The 27,118-nt window shown below is 35.7% G+C and overlaps 1 protein-coding gene across 4 annotated transcripts in view; it reads left to right on the top strand.

Moving 5' to 3' along the window:
• The window catches only part of METTL15 (methyltransferase 15, mitochondrial 12S rRNA N4-cytidine), a 91,790-nt gene extending 64,999 nt beyond the window's left edge, over nucleotides 1-26,791 (top strand). For 3 of the 4 annotated variants that reach the window (XM_090140157.1, XM_090140156.1, XM_090140155.1), the window contains exons 4-7: nucleotides 11,002-11,091; nucleotides 13,928-14,119; nucleotides 17,523-17,701; nucleotides 24,773-26,791. In XM_090140157.1, the coding sequence (XP_089996283.1) occupies nucleotides 11,002-11,091; nucleotides 13,928-14,119; nucleotides 17,523-17,701; nucleotides 24,773-25,218 (907 nt within the window). In that variant the 3' untranslated portion in view covers nucleotides 25,219-26,791. The remainder of the gene's footprint in view (nucleotides 1-11,001; nucleotides 11,092-13,927; nucleotides 14,120-17,522; nucleotides 17,702-24,772) is intronic. The other variant, XM_031607289.2, reaches the window with a different exon arrangement.
• The last annotated feature ends 327 nt before the right edge of the window (nucleotides 26,792-27,118 follow it).

Below are 27,118 nucleotides of genomic sequence, written 5' to 3'. Positions count from 1 at the left end.
GCTCAGTATAGTGTGAAATATTTCATTTTTTTCCTAGCAGCATCACATTCTAATACAGGATATTATATTGAATAATGAAATTCTCATTTTTTCCCCCCAGTGTTATGCTAATTTTGTTATATATGTATTTTTCAGCTCAGAGCCACTTGCAGCCTCTAAAAAATAATAAATTACTCTTTTGTAAGTATAGTAAAGATTCACTTGTCTGAGGCCAAGGATGGTGCCTGTAAAATCCTGTTGGTTATCATCCCATCTAGCTTGTCTGTAGAAAGTTTCTAATAACTGGATTGATGTTTTTTAAATTCTTTGTGCACCCTACAGAAGTTCAATTTCTAACTTCCTGCATATTGTTCAGTTGAATAGTCAACGTATAGCGCTATGTGTGCTCTATAGTCAGTATTTACAGTCTGTGCATTCTGTTAAAAAATACAAAAAAAAAAATTCTCTTAATCAAAATATAGGCTTCGTGAGGCTTTTTGTAGTAAATAGCTATCTACATAGCCTTTTTTTTTTTTTGGTTCTTACATTTTGGTTCTTCAGTAATACTTCAAGGAAGTGTTAAAGATGTACCTTTTCTCATCTCCTTTGTAAAGTGATCCAGATACTACCTAGAAACATGAGTCTGTATCGTGAATTTTTGTTCATCTGATTTCCCAGATCTGTGTTTAAAACGTGTGTAAGACTTGTCTGCATTTGCACATAGTGTGAATGCAGCAGGAGTGAAGGTGCTTTCAAGCTGACATCTCTACTTTGTTCACTGTGCATTCTTTTCTGGCAAATCCCTAGATTAGACTGAATGCCCCTTAGTACTTAGATCATTTCAAGTACTTATCTTCATGTTTGGATTCTTTGGATAGGAATGCAAATAATGTGCTCCAAAACCAGTACAGTGAATGAAAAAATGGTACAGTAAGCGAAGGTGATCAGATGATGGTCTAAAAGGACCATTTCTCTCCTGTCTAAAACACTGATGTATAACCACCAGACACATGCGGATCTGATAAAGGATCTCAGTGTACCAGCTTCCTATCTATGAGAGAAGTTCGGTTCAAGTCCCTGAGATCAGCAGAAGCTTTCCCATTTCATTCAGAAGACCATCTATCACAAAAACTTGTTAGTTAAAGTAGCAAAAGGAAGATGCGTACTTGTTGAAATGTGCATTAATAGTGCAGAATATTGTTCTGCTGTTCAGTTAACTTTAGAGAAGATCTCAGTATTTGTCTGAGTGATCCATGAAGAGATGGTATCAGCTAAACAATCAATGAAGATAAACTGCAAAGAGGATCTATTGAGAAGACTCAAAAGACTTTTGGACTGAATACATTGTTTGTCTTAATTTGCTTTCCTAGGTCCTGTATAAAAAGAGTGACGTAAAATAATTGTAACAAAATGTACGTATGTTTTACCTCCCCATTTAGTAGAACTCTCTGACCAGACAGCATCTTCTATCCAGACATGATCTTCTATCATGTTGTGATAATAATCTGTGTCTCAGCTAACTCACTGGTTTTGAGGACAAAAGCAGTATGATGTCAGAAGTGTTTTATTTGGGGAAGTCAGTCCATGCACATGAATACTGAGCATTTGGTCTTGCAGAGGAAGTTCATTGGGTAACGGTTTTTGTGGGCTTTTTAAAGACAGAATAGCTCCAGGATTGCCTCAGGACTACTCTTCTAAATCAAATCCAAGTATATGCTTCATAACAAATCTTATGTCCATACTGTAAATTTAACACAAGAGTCATTGATGTTGCAAAACACGTGGCAGGGATGGAATTTACTGTGCCTAGTTCATAAGTGTTTTGCAGAGTACTATCAGAGCTATGGTTGTCCTAATGTTAAAGGCATTCTACTTGATGATTCTATTGAATTTTGTTTTGTTTGATATTTAATTATTGGAAATGCTTCGTCTTTTAAGTTTCTTTTGTAGAAGTTTTTCAAATTAAGTTATACTCAGTTTTATGTTATGCAACCTCAGTGAAGAGTATACTCTAGGCAATGCATTAAATTACTGAAATGAAATAGTAAGGCATTTCTTTGGCATTTCCCAAGGGAGATTTGAAACTTTACTGGAGCACACTGTACTAACACCAGTGAAGCCACGTAGTGTCTTTTGGAGAATGGATTCTCAACGGTTTTCCCATGAGGAAGATTATTTCACATTTTAAAAAAAGATATTTTTTCTCTTAAAGTGCAGATAGTTGCATTTGTATTCAGTCAATAGTTCCATCACATGATCAGGAATATGAATATATTTGTATAATTAAAAATACATTTTTTTTTCTAATGGGAATTATTCTACTTGACAAATTTTCAGCTAAAAGAGTATTGTAGCAAATGGATAACAATGAAACTCCACTTATCAGTGCTCCCAAGGATAAGCCATGTAAGTGATAAGTCAGTTATTTTGAGAATACACAAAAATACAACTTGTAAAACCTTGTACAGTTTGAGTCTTAATATTTTCATGTCCTCAGGTAACGATGAGCAATTATTTCATATCCTGTCAAGAATCCAACATCAAAAATTGAGTCTTGTATTAGTACACAGATATAAGGAAAGAACCTACCTGAAATATATGTGTAAATGATTCAGGACTAATTTTATTAGCTACGTATGTGACAAAGTAGACCGAACAGGTAGTGTTCTAGAGGATGTGTCAAACCACACTTACGTTATAATTGGAATAATGATACTAAGGATTGCTCTGTATTAATTTTATCTTTAAATTTCTGAGAAAAGTATTCACAAAACAGGATCATTCATCTTGAAGGCTTAAATAATTTAAATTCCTTTACCAGCTTTATCCGCAGTGTGTGCTAAAGCTTTTCACCTGCCTGAAGGGCTGCCATGTAGCTGGAGTCCTTTAGAGTTTCTGGGACATGAGTTTAAAAGGCAAGAAATTCTCATTATGTATAATGGGGAAAAGACTGCCATGAGGGTGGTAGTACTGGAGCAAGGTGCCTGGAGAGGTTGTGGGATCTTTACCTTTGGAGGTGTTCAAGGCTCAGCTGTCTGTGACCCCGAGCAATCCCATCTGATCAAACCTGCTTTGAGTGTGGAAGTGGGCTAGATCACCTCTGGAGATCTCTTACAACAAATTGTACTGAGATTCTGTGATTCTAGAAAACAATTCTCTGTAGCAATCTGAACATTTATTGTATGAAAAAGATTCTTACATAATTCCAGTTCTGTAAGGCTTCAGTTTAAACAAAGTGGATTGTACTTGTTTTCTGAAGCCTGTCATGCTGGTGTTACCATGCATTTTCAAGCAGCCAGAGGGCATTCCATTTCACATGGAAATCACCTGTACTTATTTTATCTGTATTATTTTGTCTGTACAATCTTAGCTGCTAATAAAATTAGAAATACAAAAGAAAATTCACCAAACTGTGGAGTCAGTAACTAGATAAAGCACATGGGAAAATACTCATAAATGTGGAGAAAGTACAGTGTACAAAATACCAAGCCATCAAACTCCAGGTTGAATTGTTCTATATAGATCAACCAGTCCTCCTGTATTCTGGTTGGAAAGAAATATAGAAACACCTGCTGGACCAAGGTGATTTTGTTTTTTGTGCTTTTTTTCTTCTGTTTGGTTTTGGGTGTTGTGTGTTGGTTTTTTTTTGGTGGGGTTTTCTTGATTATTGCAGAATTTTTCTTTTACGTCACAATAAGTTAATGCCTTTAAAATATCTTATTGCTCTCAGTGAAGAAATAGATACAGACATTTTCCTTCAGTAATGGTCAAAAGTGGGTGACTCAGGATCAGAATCATCCTTTTGTAGCAAGAAAAGGCTTTGGGAGTTGCTTTGTCTTCTGAATTTTAAGCAGCTGTAAATCATTTTATCTGAAAGCAATGTCTTTAGGGATTTGATATCAGAAAGTAGAAGTTTGCAGTCAATGTTGTGTTTGGTTCAAAAGTCTGGTCATCACTTTGAGAAAAATAACTAGAAAAGGATGAACTTTACAATGGAGAATTACAGTAACTGTTGAAATATAAATGTACTGTAAGAGACTCCTAGATCAGGAGGGGAGTCAACTCTTTGAAAGTGTAGATAACAGCAGGACAAGGGGAAATGGTTTTAAGTTGAAGGAGGGAAGATTTAGGATGGATGTCAGGAGGAACTTCTTTCCTATGAGAGCGGTGAGGTGCTGGAACAGCTGCCCAGAGAGGCTGTGGATGCCCCATCCCTGGAGGTGTTCAAGGCCAGGTTGGATGGGGCCCTGGGCAGCCTGGTCTAGCATTAAATCAGGAGGTTGGTGGCCCTGCATGTGGCAGGGGGGCTGGAGATTCATGATCCTTGAGGTCCCTTCCAACCCTGACCATTCTGTGATTCTGTGATCATTTAATCCAATTGCTTGCTATTACAAACCACTGCACAATTTAATCTCCTTCACTGTGCTCTATCTCAGAAAGTAATTAGGAGTTCTATATGCAGTACTTCAGCTATTCTGGAGTCTAATTTTTCATGATAGGAATTTTTTTGGAAATTTCTGGTTATAGTAGTTACTGAATTTAATTTTAGTTAAATAAAATTAACTAATAATTGATTAATATCTATTAGTTCTTTTCTCTCCATGGCACTTAAAATACTCAATAGAGAATATTAACATCTATTCTTGGCTTTCTTTTTTGTATGTAAAACAAGAGTAGGGTTGTGTTTTTTTTTTTTTTTTTTTTGTTTCACCTCATAATAATAGTTCTTACTCATTCTAGTCATCTCTGTGCCAATTCCACTTTGAGTTGTTCCTTTTCAAGTAAAGCTCCCACAATAGCTTTCAGTACTCCAGATGAAGTGTTACAGCTAATGCTTTTCTATTTCTAATGAGATCGTTTTGACTTGTACATCTTTTTCTTTTTTGTGGTTACATTCACACTATTGTTTACTGTTCATTTTATGGTCAAATACAACTTCACGTTCCTTTTCCTCGTGGTTATGAGCAGATGACAAGCTTCCAGTTCATACAAGTTCTCCTTTCTGTCACTTTATAACATAGTTTTGCATGCTATGCTGTTCAACTCATTCCATTTTTCTCTGTTCATTTCTTTATGAACTTAAGCATCCTTTATTGGAGTAGTTATGAGCAATTTAACTAGGTTAATGTATCCTTTTCTAGATTCATAGAAACTTATCCTAAAATACTTATTTTGGTTATGCATTTTTAAGGATCGTGTTTCATGATGCTCTGAATTTATTTGTGCAAAGCTTCTGAGAGCCTTGCAATCACATTATTATCTTTCCAAATTGGTTCCTCCCTATGGTACCTTTTTAAGTTATAAATGTTGGCTGCTTGAAAAAATCAGACTTTGTAAATTGTATAACTGTTTAGTTACATTCTTACACTTTAGCTATGGATATTTTTTGATTCATGAGTGATACACTTTTCAAAAATTAAATACTGTGGAATTTTTTTTTGTTACAAAATATTTCATACATGAGAGGAGAGAATTAGAATTTAACACAGAATTGCCTTTAAGATTTCATTTGGTTGCTAACTAAATGTTGTCTTCAGAACACAGGATCTAAAGTTCCTAAACAAGCTAGTTTTATTGGTAAGATTGTGTTCTTCAAATGAGTTTTTTGAAGTGGGAAAAGGTTTGAGGTTGCTGGGAATAATTTAGGAACACAAACATGCTTTTATATGAGATTGCTTAGAAGGAATTACATGTAGGGAGGAAAAAGTTACTTGTTTCATTCATAATAAATTCTTGATGCCAAATTTACTCATTCTTACTGTTATAGGGTTTAAACTGCCATGTCAAACAAAGAAATAGTTTGTCAAAGGAAATAAAAATTTTGTAGGGCTGTATCAGCCCTCTCCATTACTGCTGTCAGCTGCTGAATAATTAAGAAAAAAATAAAAAGCTTCTATGGCTCAGATTGCTTTTCCGTTCATTATGTCATAGTGTTACCACCAAGTCTCAAGATCTAGATTCACATTTTGTTAACAAGGAAAAGGCTATGCAAATATATTCCAAGTATTAGTAGCAGCAGGTCTGTCAAAGCAACAATTATGCACAATCTTTAGCAAGCTCTCTCTGTGACTAGAGCACTTCAGAATGCCAGAATTCATGATGCGGAAAAGCGCTGTGTAAATTTGCTTTGCAAGCTAAATGAAATCTAACAGTAGTTACATTTATGATTTGGTTTTGTAGGGAGGATGAAGAGATGCTGTATGTCTGTGTTTTTATAACGGTCTCACACAATGTAACTTGAGTTGTGATAGGAGGCATTTTAAAGCAATTGATTGCACGGGCATAGGGAGAAGCAGCCTTTTTGACAGTTCATGGCATGTTGCTTCTGAAATCATCAATACACATTCTGCTAACTGAGTTTGTTTTATGTGCCAATAACTGTCAGGAAACAAAACCTTTTGTTCAGCTAATAAATGAATACTCTTGGAAGTTGGATAGCCATATTCTTATTTTACAAACCGACTGCACCACTAATATGCATAGCTCTTGTATTTCTAATGTCTATTGATGTATATCCAGAATTTCTTGGCACGTTCTGCAGGATTTTGGTGTTAAATAGAAATTTTCTTCATTCTAATGCCAGTGGCAAAATTTGTTTGTGTTCAGTATTGTGTCTTTAATGAAAGTATGAATTTTTATGTGGGTTATTGGGGAGTGGGCAGGAGAGTTTTATAAAAATATCTTTTAAAAATGGCAGTATAGAATGAATGAGGAAATAATGCATAATTTTTTAATGCTTTGCTACCTTTTTATTAACAGTGAGAAGCGTTCTAAAATGTAGAAATAAATGCTATCCATTACGAAGTGATTGTGCAAACCACCAGTAAAAGGCAAAACTTACTGAAATAATTATTAAAGTAGTAGTAGTTATCAATAGATATAAAAATAAGTCAGATTTGTTGATTTACATAATATGTACATATTGAATCTGATAGAGTGGTGTGCTCCTGTTGGCTATGGAAATTACTGTGTTAAGTTTTTCCTTGTTTCAGAATTATGCCATATCCTGGCCACTTGTGCTTGAACAAAAGTAGAAGCACAGTGGTTGTGCTTGTGGAAAGGAAGTATTCTGAACTGCCGTAGCCAGGCATGCTTGTATCAGCAGAGGCAATACATCAAAACCAAACCTACAGCTGTGGTTTGTCCAGTTTTTGGTTTGGGGTTTTTTTTTCTTTCTTGAATAATTCCTTTAATTCCTCTAATCTCTTTGATTTCTCTGGTCATGGAAACTGAGCATTTTTAGAACTATTTTGGACACCTGATTCACTGTTTTTCCCAGCCAGTGCTTTCAAACTTTATGTTCATGTTCTGTCTTTTTCTTAAGTTGAGCTGTACTGTGTTTCAGGGAGGTTGCATGAGGTGAGTAGGAGAGGGAATGACAACCAGTATAAAAAGCTCCAGCCATATCAAGGAGATGCATTAGCTTTAAAGTTAAACTCTCTTAATAAAGCTGAGAGTCACGATATTTGGTAGATCCAAAATGATTATACAGGTATTCAACTGCTTTTACACTATGTCTGCTGAACCTTGTAGAACTGGATTGCCCAATTCCTGTGAATGGTAACCTCATCTACATTGCAAAATAAAATCCCCAGATAGTGCAGTGTAAAGTCAGAAAAGTATTTATGATTCTTCTGCTGGGATGGTGTTTTATTCTTTGAACTGACAGGTCCCACAAGTGAAAGGCAAATCTTTCCAATGGCTTGGCTTCCTTGGCACATCTGAAAGATGACAGCATATTACATATTTTACATACATTATGTAATAAAGTTGTTATGCAAAACAAAATGTTGCTCATTATATAACAGAGGTTTTAATTCTGGCCAGCTGCAAATTTCATAAAATGGTGGAATTTGCTCCTGTTACTCAGCAAAACTTTGTGTTACTTAAGAAATGTAAAAGGTACATTTTCTCAAATATTGGCAAGGCATATAATTTTAATGTTTACCCTCAGAATCATTTGCCTTATTGTATTACTCTTGAGCTTTCCCAGAAATAAAATTCCCTCCTTAATCTGTAAATTAGCCAAAGAGGAACTTTCAGGAAAGACAGAGAACTTCTGGAGACGGTCCATTAGAACTGCTACAGAGTTGATCAGGGACCTGGAGCATCTCTGTTTTGAGGAAAGGCTGAGAGACCTGGGACTGTTCAGCCTGGAGAAGAGAAGACTGAGGGGGGATCTGATCAATGCTTGTAAATACCTAGGCAGTGGTCAAGTGGATGGGGCCAGGCAGTGCTCAGCAACAGGACAAAAGGCAATGGGCAGAAAGTGGAACACAGTTCCATCTGAACATGAGAAGGAACTTCTGACTTAGAGGGTGACAGAGCACTGGAAAAGACTGCCCAGAGGGGCTGTGGAGTCTCCTCTGGAGGTACGAAAAATCCCCCTGAATGCTTTTCTGTGTAACCTACTGTAGGGAACCTGCCTTTGTGGGTGGTTGGACTCAATGATCTCCAGAAGTCCCTTCTAATCCCTACAGTTCTGTGATGAGTAACTTACAAAAGATATCAAATATTTGAAGATTTCTGATATATTCAGTGGAAATTGTTGTTGATATATGTGCTTTTGATTAACTATTTTCCTTTAATTAAAATTGTGTCTATAGCTTCAATATCAAGCAGTATTTTTCACTGGACACAATAAAGGAATGGATACTTTATGTAGAGGTAAAAATGAGTCTTAAAACAATGAGCAGTCAGCTTTTAGGCATCCTGAAATTTCTTATGGATATGTCTGTGAGGATGTTATACCCAATTCTTGGTACTTTTGGAAGCCTGCTTTTATAGAATCTGCTGTATGTATAAGGGGAGGAAATTTTGTTGCAAGCTACAGGATGATTAAAGCAGGAAATAACTAGTTTCATAATGGATTGAGTAGGAGGTTGTGTTACAGAGATGGAAGGACAATTGACAAGAGGAGAGAAAAGCAAGTGTATTCATCCTTGATATACTGGTTTTGGCAATATAAGTTGTTGAGTGTTCTACAGGTTAATGGGAAATGAGGTTTTGTTTGCTTTCTTTTGTGATGTCTTCAAGTTATGGAGAAAGAAATATTTAACTTCTAGAACATACGCATACCTTTTAATTTTCCCAAACCATAAGTGGGAACACTTGATACTTAAATGTTTGCCAACTCTTGAGTACTTACAACTTGTATTTGTATGATCTTAATATGCAGGTTAAAATTGTGATTTCAGTCCTTAAATTTGAAAACATTAATTTTTTTCTGGGAGCTGCTTTTAATATATATTTCTTCCCATTTTCAGGTCTTTGTTAATCAGTGTCTGTGGTTTGGTTATTTAGTTTTGTAATTTTGTAGTACAAAACCCAACCTAGACTGATCTGTTTGTTCTCAAACAGATGTATGGGCTTTTTCCACAATATACAAACACGTGTACAGAGAGGAGGGTTGCACTGAGGCTGAGTAATGTTCATAACAATTTCTACGTAGGATGTTGAAAGTTCCAGGGATTTACCAATGGTAAGCTTCGTCTTGTAGATGTTTCTGGCTCAGAGCAGCAGTGAGTGGAAGTGGCAGCTGTCTGACAGCTGTTGGGTGACCGAGGTGAAGTGAGTCAGTGCTATCAAACCAGGCCTGTACCAGTATCCTAATTACAGCTGGTACTAATTGACACCCCTTCTGGCAGTCTCAGTAGAGTTACTGAATCAAAACAGTGCACCAGACTGGTCCCCTCATTTCACGGCTTTGGCAAGAGTTAGCTGAAAAACTTTTTTTTCAGCTCACTCAAAAGAACCATTTAGTCTTGGTTGAGTAGACGGTAGTTTTCATTACTGACAAGGGATCGTCACTTCCTGACATTCTATCTATTCAAACATAGAATTTATAAGAGTAGCAATGGTGAAAGGATCAAGAGCAACTATCGTTATATGCATGTAAAAATATTGAAGTGCCATGAAAGCATAATCATAGTTTTCTGTGAAATTACTTGTGATTGATGTCACAGTAACCTCTGTGACTACTCAGAGAAACTAGGTAAGAGAAAACATTTTCTCTATTTATTTTGTAGAAGTTATATTCATACTTTACGTTTTTTTTTCCCTGTGTGTATCCCTCTCAGCTGAGGGAAATGAAAGTGAAATATCTTTATGAAGCGTTATAAAATATCACGTTAACTGAAAATGGAAGAGCCAGAAATGCATTAGACTTTGAGCTCTTTTCTCTTTAACTCTTTCATATAATTGAGAAGTATGGATCCAAGTGCTATCTGTCAGAAATACTGTACTCTCTGTCGTAGTATAATATAATGAAATACTGTGTTATGACCTGAATTGAAGGGTCTTGAACCTGAGGTCATGTCTTATCTTTGAACTATTACAGACAGTACAAGAAGTCTGGAAGCCCTTGAGATTGTTTTACAATGAAATCTATTAAGACCCCAAGAACTTCTGTAGCGAGTGAAATAACTTAATTATTTTTGAAATTGACTTACATTGTCCATGTGTACCCACTGTTCCTTTACATTCTTGGGGAACACTTTTTTCCTTGGAGAATGTCAGAATTAATGAAGAGAGACTGTGTATGTTGAATATTCTGAGAAGTTAGAAATTGCTTGAAGCAACAGTTGGAAATTCACTAAAACTTAGCACACTTACAAAATCAAAAATGCAAGCCAAATGGAAGCTAAAAATGTGACGAACGTTGTCTGATTTTATGTCCTCATGCCATCGCCTTGTTGTCTTTTCTTTCTAAATACATTTAAGTTGGTGTTTAACCTTTCACATCTTATTTCTCTATTTGTAGGTTTCGGCTACAAGCTATTCACAGTGTTTTTAGGTGTCTGAAATAGTCTGAGTATGTAGAGTGGTATTCATGTACCGTGTTTAACATTTTTCTCTTACACAAGAGACAAGTGGTTTTAAAACATCAGACCACTGAAAAAGAAAGCATAAAGAATTTCCCCATTCATGGGAAGAGCCAATGACCTGTAACTGTAGGACATACTCCTTTTTAGAGTAGTGTGCACAGTTTTTATTGTTTGTTTATTTGAGTCTGTTTTACAGCAACGTAAACAAAAATCTGAAGGCAGAAAGAATTGAAACATTTTCTCAAGAAGATCTTGTGCATAGCATACCGTTGGTATTTGGACAGAGGTATGAAGAATAGTAGACAAGGGAAGAGTTTATTATGTTTTAATAAATGTTTCTGAGTGCTTGGTGAAACATATTTTCTTGAGTAAATGTCATACTCATCATCTAACGCATACGTGTCCAACCTGCTAGTTCTATGTTTTTATTACCCTCTTTTTTATGTTTTAATTAAAAAAAAAAGAAAGACTTTTGTTACTTACACACATTAACTATATTACATATTTTATGTGCAACCCAAGAAAACTACTCTTAACCCATTGTAACCCAGGCAAGCCTAAAGACTGGGCACACATGATCTAATAGATGAGTCCCTGTCAACATTACCATCATTCCATCATTGTTACATTCTGTAAAATAAAAAAGGTTGACATCTGTATTTGTTTTGGTAAGATAATAAATGATCACTCATAGCTATGTATTTGGTTTGATTAATTAAAATATTTTGAGATAACTGAGGTGCTTGAAGTTGTTTCTTCTGATTCACACATAAACAATTCAAAGAACTGAAGGTTTTAATCTAGTTATTATTATCTCATAAAATGCACCTGCTTTTATTAAAGATGTATATTCACCAAGACACCTGACTTCACCATTGTATAAAATCAATCATGTAACACACAGGTTATATATAAAGGCTTTATTTTCTCCCAGACGAAAGGTTGACATCCAAATGTCCATCTAATTCTTTTTCAATCTTTATTTGTGAACTCCAGAACATTTTCTATCTGAAGCATCTGTCTCCAAACAGTAAATTTCAACTTACATCAAAATGCATGGTCATTTACCTTTTCCTAATCTCAAACGTTTAACATAAATAGTTTCTTTAAAGAAATATAATGAAATTTCTAGCAAGATGCAAATATACTTCAAAGTATTTTTTTCAGAATGATTGTTAGCACAGTACAGTGCTGTTTCACAGCTGCCAACGTGGGCTTACTGTTGAAGGAACTGGATAATGGTAACTCATATTTTTTTTTTCATATTTCATTTGTTTTCATCTCCCACATATGGAATTGTAAAGTTCATTCATTTACAGAAGTTCTAAAGTTTAGAAATACTGCTGGGTTGGACAAAGTGGTGCAGAGTTTCAAGAAAATTCCTTTCATATCAAAGGGAAATGTAATCTCAGAGCCATCTCTAACTATCTAGTTTAAATTAAGCTAAACGTGTTAAGTAGATTGTTGTACTTTTCAAGAATTCAGTTCTCATTAGGCTGAATAGTTGTATTCAATTCAGAAGTGTGTATGTGTGAACATGGTATCCTTCATGAAATCTGTTCATTCAAGGTATTTCCCAGTTTTTGAGCTACGGTAAGTAGATTCATTCTACTCTAATGAGGATACCATTATATACCTACATGTTCTTCCACATGGTTATGTGTTCATAGCATCTTCCTTTTAATGGAGCATTTACTCTTTTTTCCCCTTGTAGCATTTCCTCACTCTAATTGGATGGGTACAAAAAATAGTTCTGATTCCCTCCTGTTCATGAACTCTTTTAAAATTGTGATCTCTGGAGTCAGCTAGATAGAAATAATGCTAGTTGTGTTTATGTTAAACTGATCTGAAAGATGGATTAGACTTAAGCTGACGTTTTGAAAAAGTTAGATTTCAGTTGTTTTGAGGGGAGGTTGTTTTTTTTTAGTTTAGCTTTTTTTTTTTTTTTTTTTCCAAAATATCTATAACATTGACTCCTCAGAAAACATACAAGCATCGTCCTTTTATAGTAAGGTATTGTGCTTCCATCCACTCACCACTGCCCATGTAACTTCAACAATGATGTGAGTTAACTTTTAGTGTCTTGTAGCAATTTGAGTATGAGACTGAGGAGCACTTAGCCAGCCACTATCAGAGCTCTAATGTGGAGGCAGTGATTTCTTTTTATGTGCCGAATTTTACTGTTTTCTGTTTGTTTCTAGGATTGTTTGCAGGTACTGATTAAAAGATGAAAAATTTGCAGGTACAGCAGCACATTAGTTAAACTTCTAAATTTTTTTTTTTAAATTTTAACAATAAGTAAATAAGTGATTTGCTTGTAGGTCACCTTTATATAGACTAGAATCTAACATACGTGTTTAGATGCTAAGAGAGAGCTGGGCATCTCAGAGATGTTCTTTTCCCTTACCATGCCACTTTTGTTCTCCAGTAGAGGAATCTTAAGCAAGAACCACCTTTAAAGCAAGAGAAAACAATACAAAGCACAAAGAAAGCATATAAAACTCTAGTCTCCACACTCTTTAGGTGCCTAAATCAAAGCAACTCTGTTACCTTTTATTAGCTTGTGATCCAGTGCATCTAATTTTGCCCAGTTATTTTTGCATTGACAACTACCATAAAAACAAGTATTTGTCCCATGGCAAGAATTAAGGACTTTTTTTCCTGACAGAAGAGTATTAACCACAAGATTGGGCCATCAAATTCCATATTGCCTGCTTTTCTGTAAGTCCAAGACCAAAAGAAGACCATGCTTTTTTTTCTGCATTTTGGCATCCCATAACTAGGAGTCATGCCCAGAATAAGGAATACAGTGGTGGTACGTGAAAGATGACTCTGAGTTCTTCCATACTGAAAAATGAAATTTTATCAGGTTTCTGATTGGTCCTGAGCATTTTGGTGCTTTGAGATTAAGCAGGAAGGAAGTAAAGACAAGCTTAATAACCAGTGATTGAGTGAGTAGGATCAGTTTTGCGTGCTGGCACATGAGAAATACCTAAATTGTTACTTTGGAAGTAACGCTATTACTTCAGAGACAAGTGAGCATTACCAACTAATTCTTTCTTTACAAGATGAAAACACTGCACTGTTAAAAATGAGGGGTTTTATTTGTGATTTTCTTACAGGAAACAGATTCAAGCTCTTCTAGGACAGTTTAGCCAGTCAGAGGCTTTGTTAATCTCATCAGGAGTTGAGCCTGGAACTCTAGATGGAGTTCTCTTGGATGCTGGATGTTCTTCTATGCAATTTGATACACCTGAAAGAGGTTTTTCCCTGCAGAAGGATGGACCTTTGGACATGAGGATGGATAGTGACAGGTACTTGTTAATAAAATATGTATTCTTGGAACTCAACGGTGTGCTCAGTAACACTGTGTATCTCATTTCCTTTTAAAGAGAAGAATTCACATAATAAAATCATGCCTTATTTTGCTCAAATATACTGTCGATCTTTTGCTACAAGACTTTTCTTAATTTTCAATAATTAGAAACCTGGCTATGTTCCTTTCTTTTTTAAAACAAGAGGAACATTCCAGTGATACGTAATTAATCTAGTAACATTTATCTTAACTACACCATTCAAATCTTACTTTTTTGGTGTGTCTGGTATACAGTTGCAGGGACAAGTTTTACTGTAAGGCTTAAAGATTCCGATAACATTATGGAAAGCAAAAGAAGATGCCAAATCTTCTTGATTGGACAGGGAGGTGATAGTTCTCCTCTACTTTGCTCTTGTGAGGCTTCATCTGGAATACTGCGTCCAAGTGTGGAGCTCCCAGTGCAAAAAAACCAGGGAGCTGTTGGAGAGGGTCCAGAGGAGGGCCACAAAGATGATCAGGGGATTGGAGCACCTCCCCTATGAAGACAGGCTGAGGAAGCTGGGCTTGTTCAGCCTGGAGAAAAGAAGGCTGCTGGGTGACCTCATTGCAGCATTTCAATACCTAAAGGGAGCCTACAAACAGGAGGGGAATCAACTCTTTGAAAGGATTGATACCCTGGGCTGCCTGGTATTAAATGTGGAGGTTGGTGGCCCTGCATGTGGCAGAGGGGTTGGAGCTTCATGATCCTTGAGGTCTCTTCCAACCCTGGCCATTCTGTGATTCTGTGACACTCAGCCAGAGCTTTGAGATGCATTTTCAAGATCTTTTTCTGTAGTGTATTCCACTACAGAATTGGAGGCTTTTATAGAATCACAGAATTGTAGGGGTTCAGAGAGACTTCTGGAGATCTTTGAGTCCAACCACCCACTAAAACAGGTTCCCTACAGTAGGTTACACAGGAAAGCATCCAGGGGGTTTTTTAATAGCTCCAGAGAAGGTGACCCCACAGCCCCCCTGGGCAGCCTTTTGCAATGCTCTGCCACCCTCAAAGTCAGAAGTTCTTTCTCATGTTCAGATGGAACTTTCTGTGTTCCAGTTCTGCCCATTGCTCTTTGTCCTGTCGTTGGTCACCACCAAATAGAGCTTCGACCTTCCTCTTGTCTCCCACTCTTTAGATATTTATAATCACTGGAAAGATCCCCTCTCAGCCTTCTCCAGGCTGAGCAGTTCCAGGTCTCCCAGCCTTTCCTCATAGATGCCAGGTGCCCAGTAATCTTTGTAGCCTTCCTTTAGTTCCCTGTCTCTCCTGAAATGGGAAGCCCAGGACTGGACACAGTGCTCCCAGTGTGACCTCACCAGGGCAGAGTAGAGAGGGAAGATAACCTTCTTGCTGGCCTTACTACTTTATTTTTTAAAAAAAGAAAACCAGATTTTAATAAAATATTAAATTAAAATATTTATTAGAATTTCTGTTCCCTTTCATTGGGAATTGAGTAGGAAAGAGAATTTGTTTTTTTCCTTTCTTTCTTTAAAAGGGGAAGCTACTCTGCCCTCCCCTGTTTGGTCATTGTGTGATATTTAGTCTTGGTTTCAGCCAACTTGTTGACTTGCTGCATTGCAGCAAGGTCTGTACAGGCTGTGTTGTCTCCAGGAAGCCGCCTGTGTGGTTTCTTTTTTAAAACAAACAAACAAACAAAAAACAACAACACAACTTGAGGACTGTTTTCTCTTATTTCTGCCCTACCTCAGACGCTTGATCTGCAGGCTCACAATTCATTACTGCGTACCCTTTCCTTTTTTTTGCAACACTTACTTTTCATGGAATGATCACTTGTCCAAATTATGTTCCTCCCTCCTTTCTACAATGGCTGCCTGACCCATTTATTTCTCTATAAAAGAAACCTTAAATCTAAAAAGAATGTATCCTATTGGTGATATCCAACAGTTAAAATCCGATTGCAAAGTTGCTTTTAGCATACTCGAATAATGTTATACTATTGCACTTTCCTTGGCAGTCTTGCTGGTTTTATTTTGTATTGTTCAGGAGGCACATCAGGCTTATTTAATTGTTAAATTAACAATTACTAAATGAATCACCTGTATTTAAAATAATCAGTATCGGTGCTGAGTTCATTCAGGAGCATGAAATTACACTTACACAGCGGTTTTCATCTTCAAATGACCTAATATGTATTCCTGTAGTGTTGTGCTTTTTGTGAAAATGACAGAGATCTGCACTGCATAGATGGTGGCAGTAAATGTATAATATATTACTACTAGGAGTATGAAAATTTGTCTCATGTTTTGATGAACGTGTAGTCTTAAGAAATGTAATTTGGTCTTTCGTTGTTCACATAGAGCCTACAGGAAACCCCTGTTCCTAAGCAATTGTTCTACCACATTAACATTAAGACATAACACAGCAAATTTCTTGGTGCTCCGTTTTTGTATTTTTGTGTAAAAATCTCACATGATCCTACTGGGATTCAGCCCTCTGTTTTCATGAGTCTGAACTTCAGACTTGTATTTGCATCATGAGGACGCATACGTGTAACAGTATATAAGAACAAAGGCTACCTGTGGCATAACAAAAGCCTTCTGCTACAGTTGTTGCTATGATACACCTTGCTTCTGATATCTAAGTTTTGTTATCTTTTTTTAAGATTCTGCAGGAGAGTAATGAATGCCTGAAAAATATTCAGCATGCTAGTGTCTTTGTAGGAGAGAATTTATTGAGTAGTTTGCATGTTTTTTTCACATTGTTCATCATCTAAGGATTAACTAGTTAATACTTTGAACTGTTTCAATAGTAAAGTGGCACAGATTAAAAATAAACACATGTGTATGACTTATACCCTTTCAATTGTAATAATTCCTTTCATTTGTAATATTGGATCACTTGTATTCTGTCAAAAACAATATGTGGATATAAATTTTTATGCCTCTTAATGAAACGTAACGTTGAATTGTTTTCATAAGCAATTGTTTTCATAGCAGGAGATGTGAAAGAAAAGATCCTTGAATAAAAAACAGTGTATATTGCAAAGTATCTAAAATGAACCCATAAGGGGCAAGTTTATATTGTAAAGCTGTCAAAATAGGAACAGTCACACAGCATTTCCAATTTAGCATGATACTGAACTATATTTATCCTCGTCAACTCATTAGACATAGTTTATGATCATACTTGAAAGTTTCAGCAGTTTTAATTGAGATTGAGGAACAGACTCCACTTAAAGTAGCAAGAAGTGCATTTTCATAGGTTTGCTGTCTCTTACTTGAAAACCTCAAAGGCACTTGTATGCACTGTGTGTGTTTGACTTTGTCTCAAAGCTATGAAGCTTCACCTCTTGTCAATGAATACTGACGTCAGTGAACTAATTGGCTCTTCTTGTGCGTAGGTACCCTGACATGCCCACTGCTGCTGATGTTGTGAATGCTTTAGATCAACAGGCACTTGCGTCCATCCTGAGAACATACGGGGAGGAGAAGCATGCCAAGAAAATCGCTTCAGCCATCGTTCAGGCACGCAGCATATATCCCATCACCAGAACTCAGCAGCTTGCAAGCATTGTTGCAGGTACCCTCATTAATTCTTCACAGTGGCTGAAAGAGGAAAAAATATTAATCCCCAAAGTCCCAGAGGGATCTATTTGTACTTGAAATCATGCAGGATCTGATCCTGCCTATTCTGCTCTGATGTCAGTTCTCTTTTTTCCCCTGTAAGTTCCCACTTGTTATACTGTATTTTGCCGATTAGTTTAATAATAGATTTTACATGAAGTGATTTATCATTTTGCCTACCAAGTTAAAACACAGAATGACAGCAGCCTAGGGAATTTTTTGTCCCAGCTATTGGTAAGCATTCAAATATCAGATACGTCATATGCATCTCATAGTTTTAACTTTCTACATTTTAATATTTTGAAGGGAAGTATGATGGCAGTTTCCAATTATGAATGAAATTAGATTTGTTCCCTCTGCTTAAAGAACAAGGAAGCAAAAAGTAAAGCAATACGTAGCTTGCTTCATCTTGTGAATGCCAACTAGAGCAGCCTGAAGCACCTATTGAAACACTTCATCTTACCTGCTCTTAACTGTAAACAACATGAACAAAATGTAGTTAGGCAGCAGCTGTGCTCACATTTTGAAACCTTCATGTTTGTATTCTTGAATCAAAGTTTCCAAGGAAAAATGTGTGATAGAAATACTGCGCCTTAACATTCTAATATATACTGTTGGTACTTTTTACTTAACCAAGAAGTGAAAATTACTGGGTCTCTAACAGCTATCAATTGTCGACAGCCGAATTTAGAACTTTAAATTGGTTACCCAAATGTATCACTATTCATTACTGAATGTTAAAAGCTTTGTCTGTATTCTGAAGACTTGAAAAAACAATGACAGCAAGATGGATTAAGAACTGATTGAATGGCAACACTCAGAATATTATGATCAACAACACTGAATCTGACTGGAGAACTAGCTAGTGGTGTCCCCCAGCGATCTGTACTGGGGTTGGTCTTGTTCACCTTACTCATCAATGACCTGGCTGAAGGCACAGAGTGCAACCTCACTAAATTTGCTGATGATAGCAAATTGGGTGGACTGACAGATAAATCGGAGGACTACACTTGCATTCAAAGAGACCTTGGAGAAATAGGCAGAGGAAAGCATCATGAAGTTCAACAAGGTCATATTCAGGGTCCTGCATATAGGAAGGAATAACTGCATGCACACCAGTACAGTCTGGGGGCTGACCTACTGAAAAGCAGCTCTGCAGAGAAGAACCTGAGTGTCTGGGTGGACAGTGGGCAGATGATGAGCCAGCAGTGTGCCCTTGTGGCCAAGAAGGCCAATGGGATCCTGGGGTGCATTAGGAAGAGTAGCGCACCAGCAGGCTGAGGGGATCCTCCTCCTCAACTCTGCCCTGGTGCAGCCACATCTAGAGTACTGTCTCCAGTTCTGGGCTCCCCAGTTCAAACAAGACAGGGAACTGCTGGAGGGCAACCAAGATAGTTGGGGACCTGTAGCATCACCCTTACGAGGAAAGATTGAGAGACCTGGGCCTGTTCATCCAGAAGAAGTCTGAAGAGGGAATCTTATTAATGTGTAAATATATTTTAAGGGAGTGTACCAAGGCAGGGACCAGTCTGTTTTCTGTGGTGCCTGGCAACAGGACAAGAGGCAACAGGTACAAACTAAAACACAGGAAAGTCTATCTGCATGTGAGAAAAACTTCTTCACTGTGAGGGTGACAGAGCACTGAAAAAAGCTGCCCAGAGAAGTTGTGGAGTCTCCTCTGGAAATATTCAAAACTTGCCTGGATGTGATCCTAGGCAATGTTCTCTAAGTGATTCTGCTTGAAGAAGCAGGATTGGGCTTGATTGATCCCAAGTGGTCCCATCCAACTTCAACCATTCTGTGTTTCTGTGATCCCTTTATGTTTAATGGATTGCATGTGACTTGATACCTAATGGTCATTTTCTGCCTCAGTGACAGGGTTTTTCTTCTTCTCACGGTAAATACTAATATATTTGAAGAGCTGTTTAATATGTGAAATCAGGAAGGCAGTTTTTACTGTGCATGCCAAGGAAAATTTTTCTGCCAAGACAGTAAATATGTGTTTTGAACTTTTTGTGGAGTCTGTAAGTAAGTTAAAACAGTTTTAGGACCACTACGTTTATCTCTCTTTGAGTAGAAATTTTTGCAATTTTAATTTGATTTCTCCAGTAAATCAAATCAAAGGTAAATCTTTACTAGTTTTTGAACTGAGTATACATTAAGAAAATTTCTGTTAAGTTTAACAGCTCAATTGATAATGAGTTCTTCTGCAAAATGATATCCATGAAGTTATTAAGGTAAACAATAACTAAAGGACCAGAGATTACAGCTGTAAAATCCTCTTGTAGCCCAGCTCAGAAAACCTTGACTAGTTAAAGATTTAAGCAGATTAAGCTCTATGACTTATTAGTTAAATGCCAAGTCCTTAAAAATAAGCAATTAAATCATTATAGTAATAAAATCTCATGTTCTAAATTTTCCAGATTCTATCAGAGCACAATTTTATCTCCAGAACAACAATATTTTCTGCTTGATTAAGAAGCCAGAATACAAGCAAAAAAAGGTAGTCAGGGAGACTGATTATATCTATGTACCCCTTTGTTGATTTGAATACCTGATAATTCATATATAGTCCCTATTCTTTCTTCATGTGATTATTTAGTATGACTTCAGATTTTCTAGAACTCCAAACTCTGTGTAAAGTTCTGGCTGCTAAGTGAATCCCAGTGATTCAAGCTAGATTTATACTAGACTGAAACTGGAAAAGGCAAGTGCTAGTCTAGACTACCTAAGAAACAAAAAGAAAAGAGTTAGAGGATATATTGCTGTTACTAATTGATTGGGAGATAAATTTGAAGGATATAATTGGGAAAAATAAAACAACAACAACACCCACCTCCACAACAGTGGCATGACAATCAGACATTTCTAAAGTTTGTATCAACAAGAATTAGAATGTTAAGGTACAGCTTAGAAAAATTATAAATAGATCTGTATGTTGAGTTTGCCTACAACAGCTTGAGGCTAGCTCAGGTATCAACATATTTATTACAGTCTTTTGTTGCAGTTCAAGAAAACAAGTCCTTCTAACTCTTGGCGCAGAGCCTGGAAGTTGTCTTTCTACATACTATGCCATTGAATAAGAACCTACCAAAAAAAGAAGAGAAAAAAAAAAGTACTTCTAAAAGCTTTTGATCCATTTAAATAAAGAGGTCTCTGAGTAATCTATGGGGTCTAGAGTTTACATAGGGAAAAAAGAGGAATTTTTTTTTATTACTGAAGTGAACATCATCTCTTTCTCCAGCAGTTTAACTCTACTGCTTACAATTTTCATTGCACATATCTGTGACAATGATGTTCTTAGCTGAACATCTGTAAATAGATGTGTGGAAGTCAACTAAGAAACATTTCTGATGGCTGGTGCTGAAGCTTTTTGAGTTCTGTTTTGAAATTGTAGAATTAACTGGATAGGTGGGAAAACTGGTTAGAAATTCTGAAATTTTTTAGATGTTAATTTTATTGTGTTTTTTCTATACAACTCTCATTTTTTGTTTCAAGTGAGTAATTTTTTATATTTTTGTTTGTTTTCACAATTGGTATTTTTTTGTAATGACATTTAGGTATGTGGTAATCCTTTGGGCTTAACTTGAAAGGAGCTAATGATGAGATATTAAAGAAACAACAGTTTAAAAAGCTTTAATAGGTAAAGCCAAACTCATTCAGATTGGTCCACCTTTATAGACTCGATCAGTATGGAATTTGTAATATTGCCTGAATTTCACAAGAGTGGGAATTAACATTGTACTGAGGGAGCCTAGACAAAAGGACATTAGTTGCGTCACAGAAACTTATTAAATGCAATTCTAATTCAACAGACGAATTCCTGCAAACAGGTGCACAATCTGAATTAATTTTTAAACTCTCCCACACTCATGCACACTGGGGACTTTAATAGTTCTTATTGACAGGCACAGCACGTTGCTAATTTCATTCACAAGCTTAAGAATTTCAATACATTTTAACTTGTGAATCTGTTTCAATTTTAAAAGTGTTAGTAGCATCAGGGCATCCCAAAACTAAAAATGATAATTTCTCTCACTGGGATTTCAGACCAGTTGTCTAGCCAGAATTGTGATGTTTTTATGAATGAAATTCATTTTGCAAGCTTCTCATACAGTTCTTTATATATGTATTTTTGTACATTGTACAGCCTGTTACCAGGAAGGATTTTGTTTAGTGTTGTGGTAATTGGAGGGGGCTGGGTGAGAGATTTTTGCAGAAAATACAGGTAGATTTTGTTGAACAATACCAGAGGGCTAAGAGTGGAGTAGAAAAACAAAAATCTCTTCTAGCACATAATTTTATCTGCTGTGTTTATTAAAAGAGATGAAGGTCCATATGTGTGACAGAAATCATTACCACAAATTATATGTATTAGCTGATAGCAATTTCTAAAGACAAACCAATAAGCCCTTGCATTTTAAGCTGTTATGGTTTTAGTTAGGATTTTTGGTTGCATAAAACTACTCAGTGGCTATATTTCTTTACCAGTTTCCTGAATTGGTTTCTGTACCAGTATATATGTCCAACGATGCTGTTTGCATATGTTCATCTGAGGCTTGTAATGTGTTAATATATTTACAGAATATATTAGGGTCTTAATTTCTTTATTTCTCTTCCAAGTTTGTCATAAATCTGTGTTGCAAGGATTCGCTTTTCAAATTTACCTCCTGGTTTATAGATATTTTGAAACAAAGTTAATGGTCATAGAAGATTATTGAGGGAAGACATTCAACTCAACCATACTGGACAATTACCTGACCAGAGACTAGGACGTGACTTTTACAAAATAATTTTGAATAGATCTATATATCGTCCTGTTCATTCACAAAAGTCAAAGATATTTTGATAACACAGAACCTAAAACTTTGAGTATTTCACTAAGATTGACTGTGGAAATTTAAGTAAAGACTCTCATTCTAGGCTTTCAATCAATGAGGACTCAGTTTTGTACCAAAATTTCATCCTGTACTCTTGTGAGTTGATTTCATTTTTATCTGTGATACTTTTGGAAGCTGGAATATGCTTAGAATATCAGAAACAGATTATTCACAGAAAGCTAGCAGTATTTTTTAGAGAATATTTAGGCTGCTAAAAAAGACAATTAAAATGCAACAGTGAAAAATGCGGTGGATCTACTTTTAGAGGTGAACACCAGCTATGGATAGTAATAGTCCAAAATTGAAGGTGTAAAACTGACGCTCTTGACGTCACAGCTTTAAATTTTTCAGCAAGTTGCAAGAGAAAGGAGATTCTGTATAAAAGTGGTAGAATAGTACAAGTAAAATTTGGTGGGAGAAAACATGTAGTGCATTCTAAGCCACTAACTTGTTAGTAGGAAATACTTTGTATGGAAACTGCTTTTTCATTCAAGTTACAGCTGTTCTCAGTAGAGGCTTGGTTTTGGAAGTGCAGAGAGAAGGGTGAGGTATGTTTTCAATTTTTTTTAAATGTAGGCTTGGAAGAAGAAAGAAGTAGACTTGTTGCCTGATGAAATTTTCAAATCATTTCATAGTCAAGAACCCATGACTTTTGTAGTTGAATTCAAAAGGTACCCAAGTATCTGATGTGTCTATTTTGAATTCTGTTGAAGAAAAGTTTTACTCTGACTGAAACTTAAGACAGGTCTTATGGAGAATGTAAAACCATGTATGTTTAGTCATTTAGCGAATGCAATTGCAATATGTGTGTCCTGATGCATTTTTTTGAATACATTATATACTGATTTTATACTGATTATATACCTGATTTTGACCCTGACATTTCATTTAATAACTACTCAAGAGTTCTGAGCAAACTCCTTGTATTTGTAGCTATTAGTTGCCCATCTGAAGAAAATAGTTTCCCCATTACGTAGATTATCAATTCCTTGGTTATTTGGTTATGAACTACAATTACTTCAAATCCATTACTTTATAATTTTCTAGTTTAGTACTGGAATGGAATTAAGGCTTTTTAATACATACATGATGCATTGTCTTATCTTTAATGGACCCTCTTCTTTGGAAAAATAATTATTTCCATTTATGTGCTCCTATGACTTCTGCATTTACTTACATAATAGATCATAAGTTTACTCAGGTTTCACAGATCTTGTAGGCTCTTGTACTTTTTTTACTTTGATCCATCAAATCTCCAGTTCTTTGCTCTGTACTTTGATAATGAAGGTTCAAGCCTAAAATACATCAAATGAGGCTATATTAGAGTTTCCATCAAATTTTCAGTTTCTTTATAAAGAGACTTGAATAACTCATAAGAGCTCTGGGGAAGGTCAAGAACAGAGTTTGTGGAGTTTAGTGCCACTAGTGTCACCTAAGCTAGTGATTTTTCTTCCGAGTAATTCTTACCTTGGTGTATTCTGCTGTGTCAAAAATTGGCAATGTTAGCTGCATTTTCTATATTTCTTAAGGTTCTTTCATGAACGTTTGAAGGAACACCGGCTTAGTGAGCAAGAATGTTTATCTCCAAACAAGAATGTCTCTTTTAAGCTTTTAAGTAATTAATTGAAAAATACCACTAGGTAAGTTGAAATGAAAACATTGTTTTCAGTATATCTCTGTATGAAAATATATGTATTATACACTAGAAGGCAACAGTTAAAAATTAGTGTCCATCTTTTTTTTTTTTTTTTGACTTGCCTTAAAAGCATAAAATGAACTGTCACAAACAGCTAATGAATTGGTGTTGACTACACTGAGTTGTAAGATGTAGGATTTATCTAGCCATCTTCATTTGTTCCCTATTTTGACTTCAGCTATTGTTTTGCATTTTAACTTGAAGCATTTGAGGAAGCAGTTCCAATGCGTTGTAGGAAAACCTGCAAGCCAGCCCAGTGTAACAGGGTTTACTTTCAGGAAAGGGGATCTAAAGCAGAAGACTAATTATGCATTTAAAAGAAGGAAGCTCACTCAGGGTTCTGTGGTAAATATGCATTCCTTTAAAGTCATCATGCATACATGGATTAAAGTCACAATAGCAATGTGGAAATAACAAAATTGTGACATGTGCCTTTTCAAATATATGACAGGTGCTTTTCCAGCATCGGCATTGTATGCACGAAAAGATCTGCTTCAGAGACCTACACACGTTGCTACCAAAACTTTCCAAGGTCTACGAATATTTGTGAATGATGAGCTTCACGAACTCTTTATAGGGCTGAAGACAGCTGAGAAGTTCCTAAAACCTGGAGGTCGTCTTGTAGCCCTCTCCTTTCATTCACTAGAAGATCGTATCATCAAACGCTTTCTTCATGGAATAGACATGACAGAAAAGTACAATCTTGGCTCAAGGCAGAAGATAAGACGGGCTCTGAAAAATTGTTCCAAGGAAGAAGATACACAAGAATTCCCCCATGGAAAATCCAACTCAAAGTGGACTTTCATACAGAAAAAAGTTCTCACACCCCAGGCCAAGGATATTCTAATAAACCCAAGAGCAAGGTCGGCCAAGCTAAGAGCTGCTGTTAAACTCTGAAATAAAAATGAATCATTATATAATTGTATCATTTCCTACAGTTTTGTTTTCTGGAGGACTAACTGGACAGATAACATCAAAGAGAAAAATCAAATGGAAAAGACTGTTAAAAAATGTTTTTCCCATCATTGTACTTCTTTTTCTATTAGGGTGTAAAGTAGAACATCAAAAGGTAAAGTAATAAAATAAATAAAATAAGTTACGTGAGTGGGTGTTGCTGATTATACAAAATGTTTATCTTTAAAAAGAACAAGAACTAAAGCTTTTATAAACCAGTTTTGATATATTTAAAATATTTCCTTTAGAATCAACTCAGAACTCTGACACTTCCAGTCTAAATTCAGTAGCTGATTGAGATGGACATGCTTTTTTGGCTGGTGATGTCATACAACAAAGTCAACTGACTGTTCTAACCTAGTATATTTTTTTAAGCTAGCTGAAGAACTCATGATATAAAAAAATTCTTGATGTATAAACCTGTGTCTGTTGATTTGTTGAGTTAACATGTTTGACAGTATGTTGATCTTGCATAAATTGATATCATAACCTTATGCCTAATCCGGGAATTTATGAATGATCTCTTATCTCTGTTAATAAGAAAATATTTACATATATGATAGCCTGGTTATTTAATGTTTATTGATTTTAAATAATGAATAGGTCTTCAGAAAAAAGGTACTTCAGAAGGCCTCTGTGTTGCATTTGGACATTATAAGCAGTGAGCAAACAGCAGGAAGATTTGTACTAGATAATTTGAACTTATTCCTGTATTCCTAAATTCTGCGCATAGGTCAAGTAAAAGTTTCATGTGTTGATGAAATTATTATTAACCAGCTTATTGTGACTCTTCCAAAATATTCTCCTTTGCAGATGATGTTTTAATAAGAATTATTGTAGGTAAGCAGTGACTTTTATTTTATAAGTGAACTACTAACACCAGTTTCCTACTTGGATAGCATACTAACTAGTAAATAGGTAATATTTTTTTGATTAAGATAAAATGAATTGGATTTAGCTGCAGATTTGTATTGTATTGTAAAAGTTCATTGCTGTTGCTGTTTTTGCATGTTAATAATGATTACATAATAACGCGTTTCAACTTATTTGACCTCTGACTCACCATTTAAGGAAAAAAAAAGTCCTTATTTGAATATTTGAATAATAAAATCTGTAGCAGGATGTCATTTGCAGAGAATAGACTGGAGACTGGCAGAGAGAATAAGAAAATGCAGTATTTGACTTTGAGCTAAATAACTACTTCACTAGCTTTCAAAAGAACACTGGATCATTCCAGACTTGACTTTCATCAAGCATCCTTTTCACATTGCTTACTTCTCTGGAGTTTTTTAGGATTATATTGATACAAACAAATTGAAATTCAGATTAACCACCTATAATGTTCATTGAAATACTTGAATATTGTTTAATACTTTGATAAAGCTTGGTCATGATAACATAAATTAGTAATCTAAAACACCAGGTGAATGATGATGGGCATTTCTGAAATTTCAATATTTTTCACTACTTTTGTTATATATATTATTAAATATTAAATACAACATTCCACTTCAAATATTATCTGCTGTTGACATCTTAGAGACAACAGATGTTTGTATGAAAAAATGTCTATTTAAGGTAACATTAAATATAAATGGTAAAATTATTTTTAGTTTAGATTCCATATTGAAATGTACTCCAATTGTAGGTTGGAAAAACTGTGTTTCTGCTATATGCTTAGAAGAGTTATAATGCACTGCTATGTGCTGTTCAGGAACATGCTTCAGGGCAAGACCAGCCAGTTGTTGTACGTGCATGGATCCTAGAAACTATATGAAGACATTAAAACTTTATCTTTGGTGAAGGTTGCAATTCCTTTTAGGTTGGAGTTCACAATCATGGA

This window comes from Phasianus colchicus, chromosome 5 (genome assembly GCF_987193195.1).
Source record: "Phasianus colchicus chromosome 5, bPhaCol1.hap1.1, whole genome shotgun sequence".
NCBI lineage: Eukaryota > Metazoa > Chordata > Aves > Galliformes > Phasianidae > Phasianus > Phasianus colchicus.
Note: the sequence above shows the minus strand (reverse complement) of the source record. Positions and strands in the feature narration are given on the sequence as shown.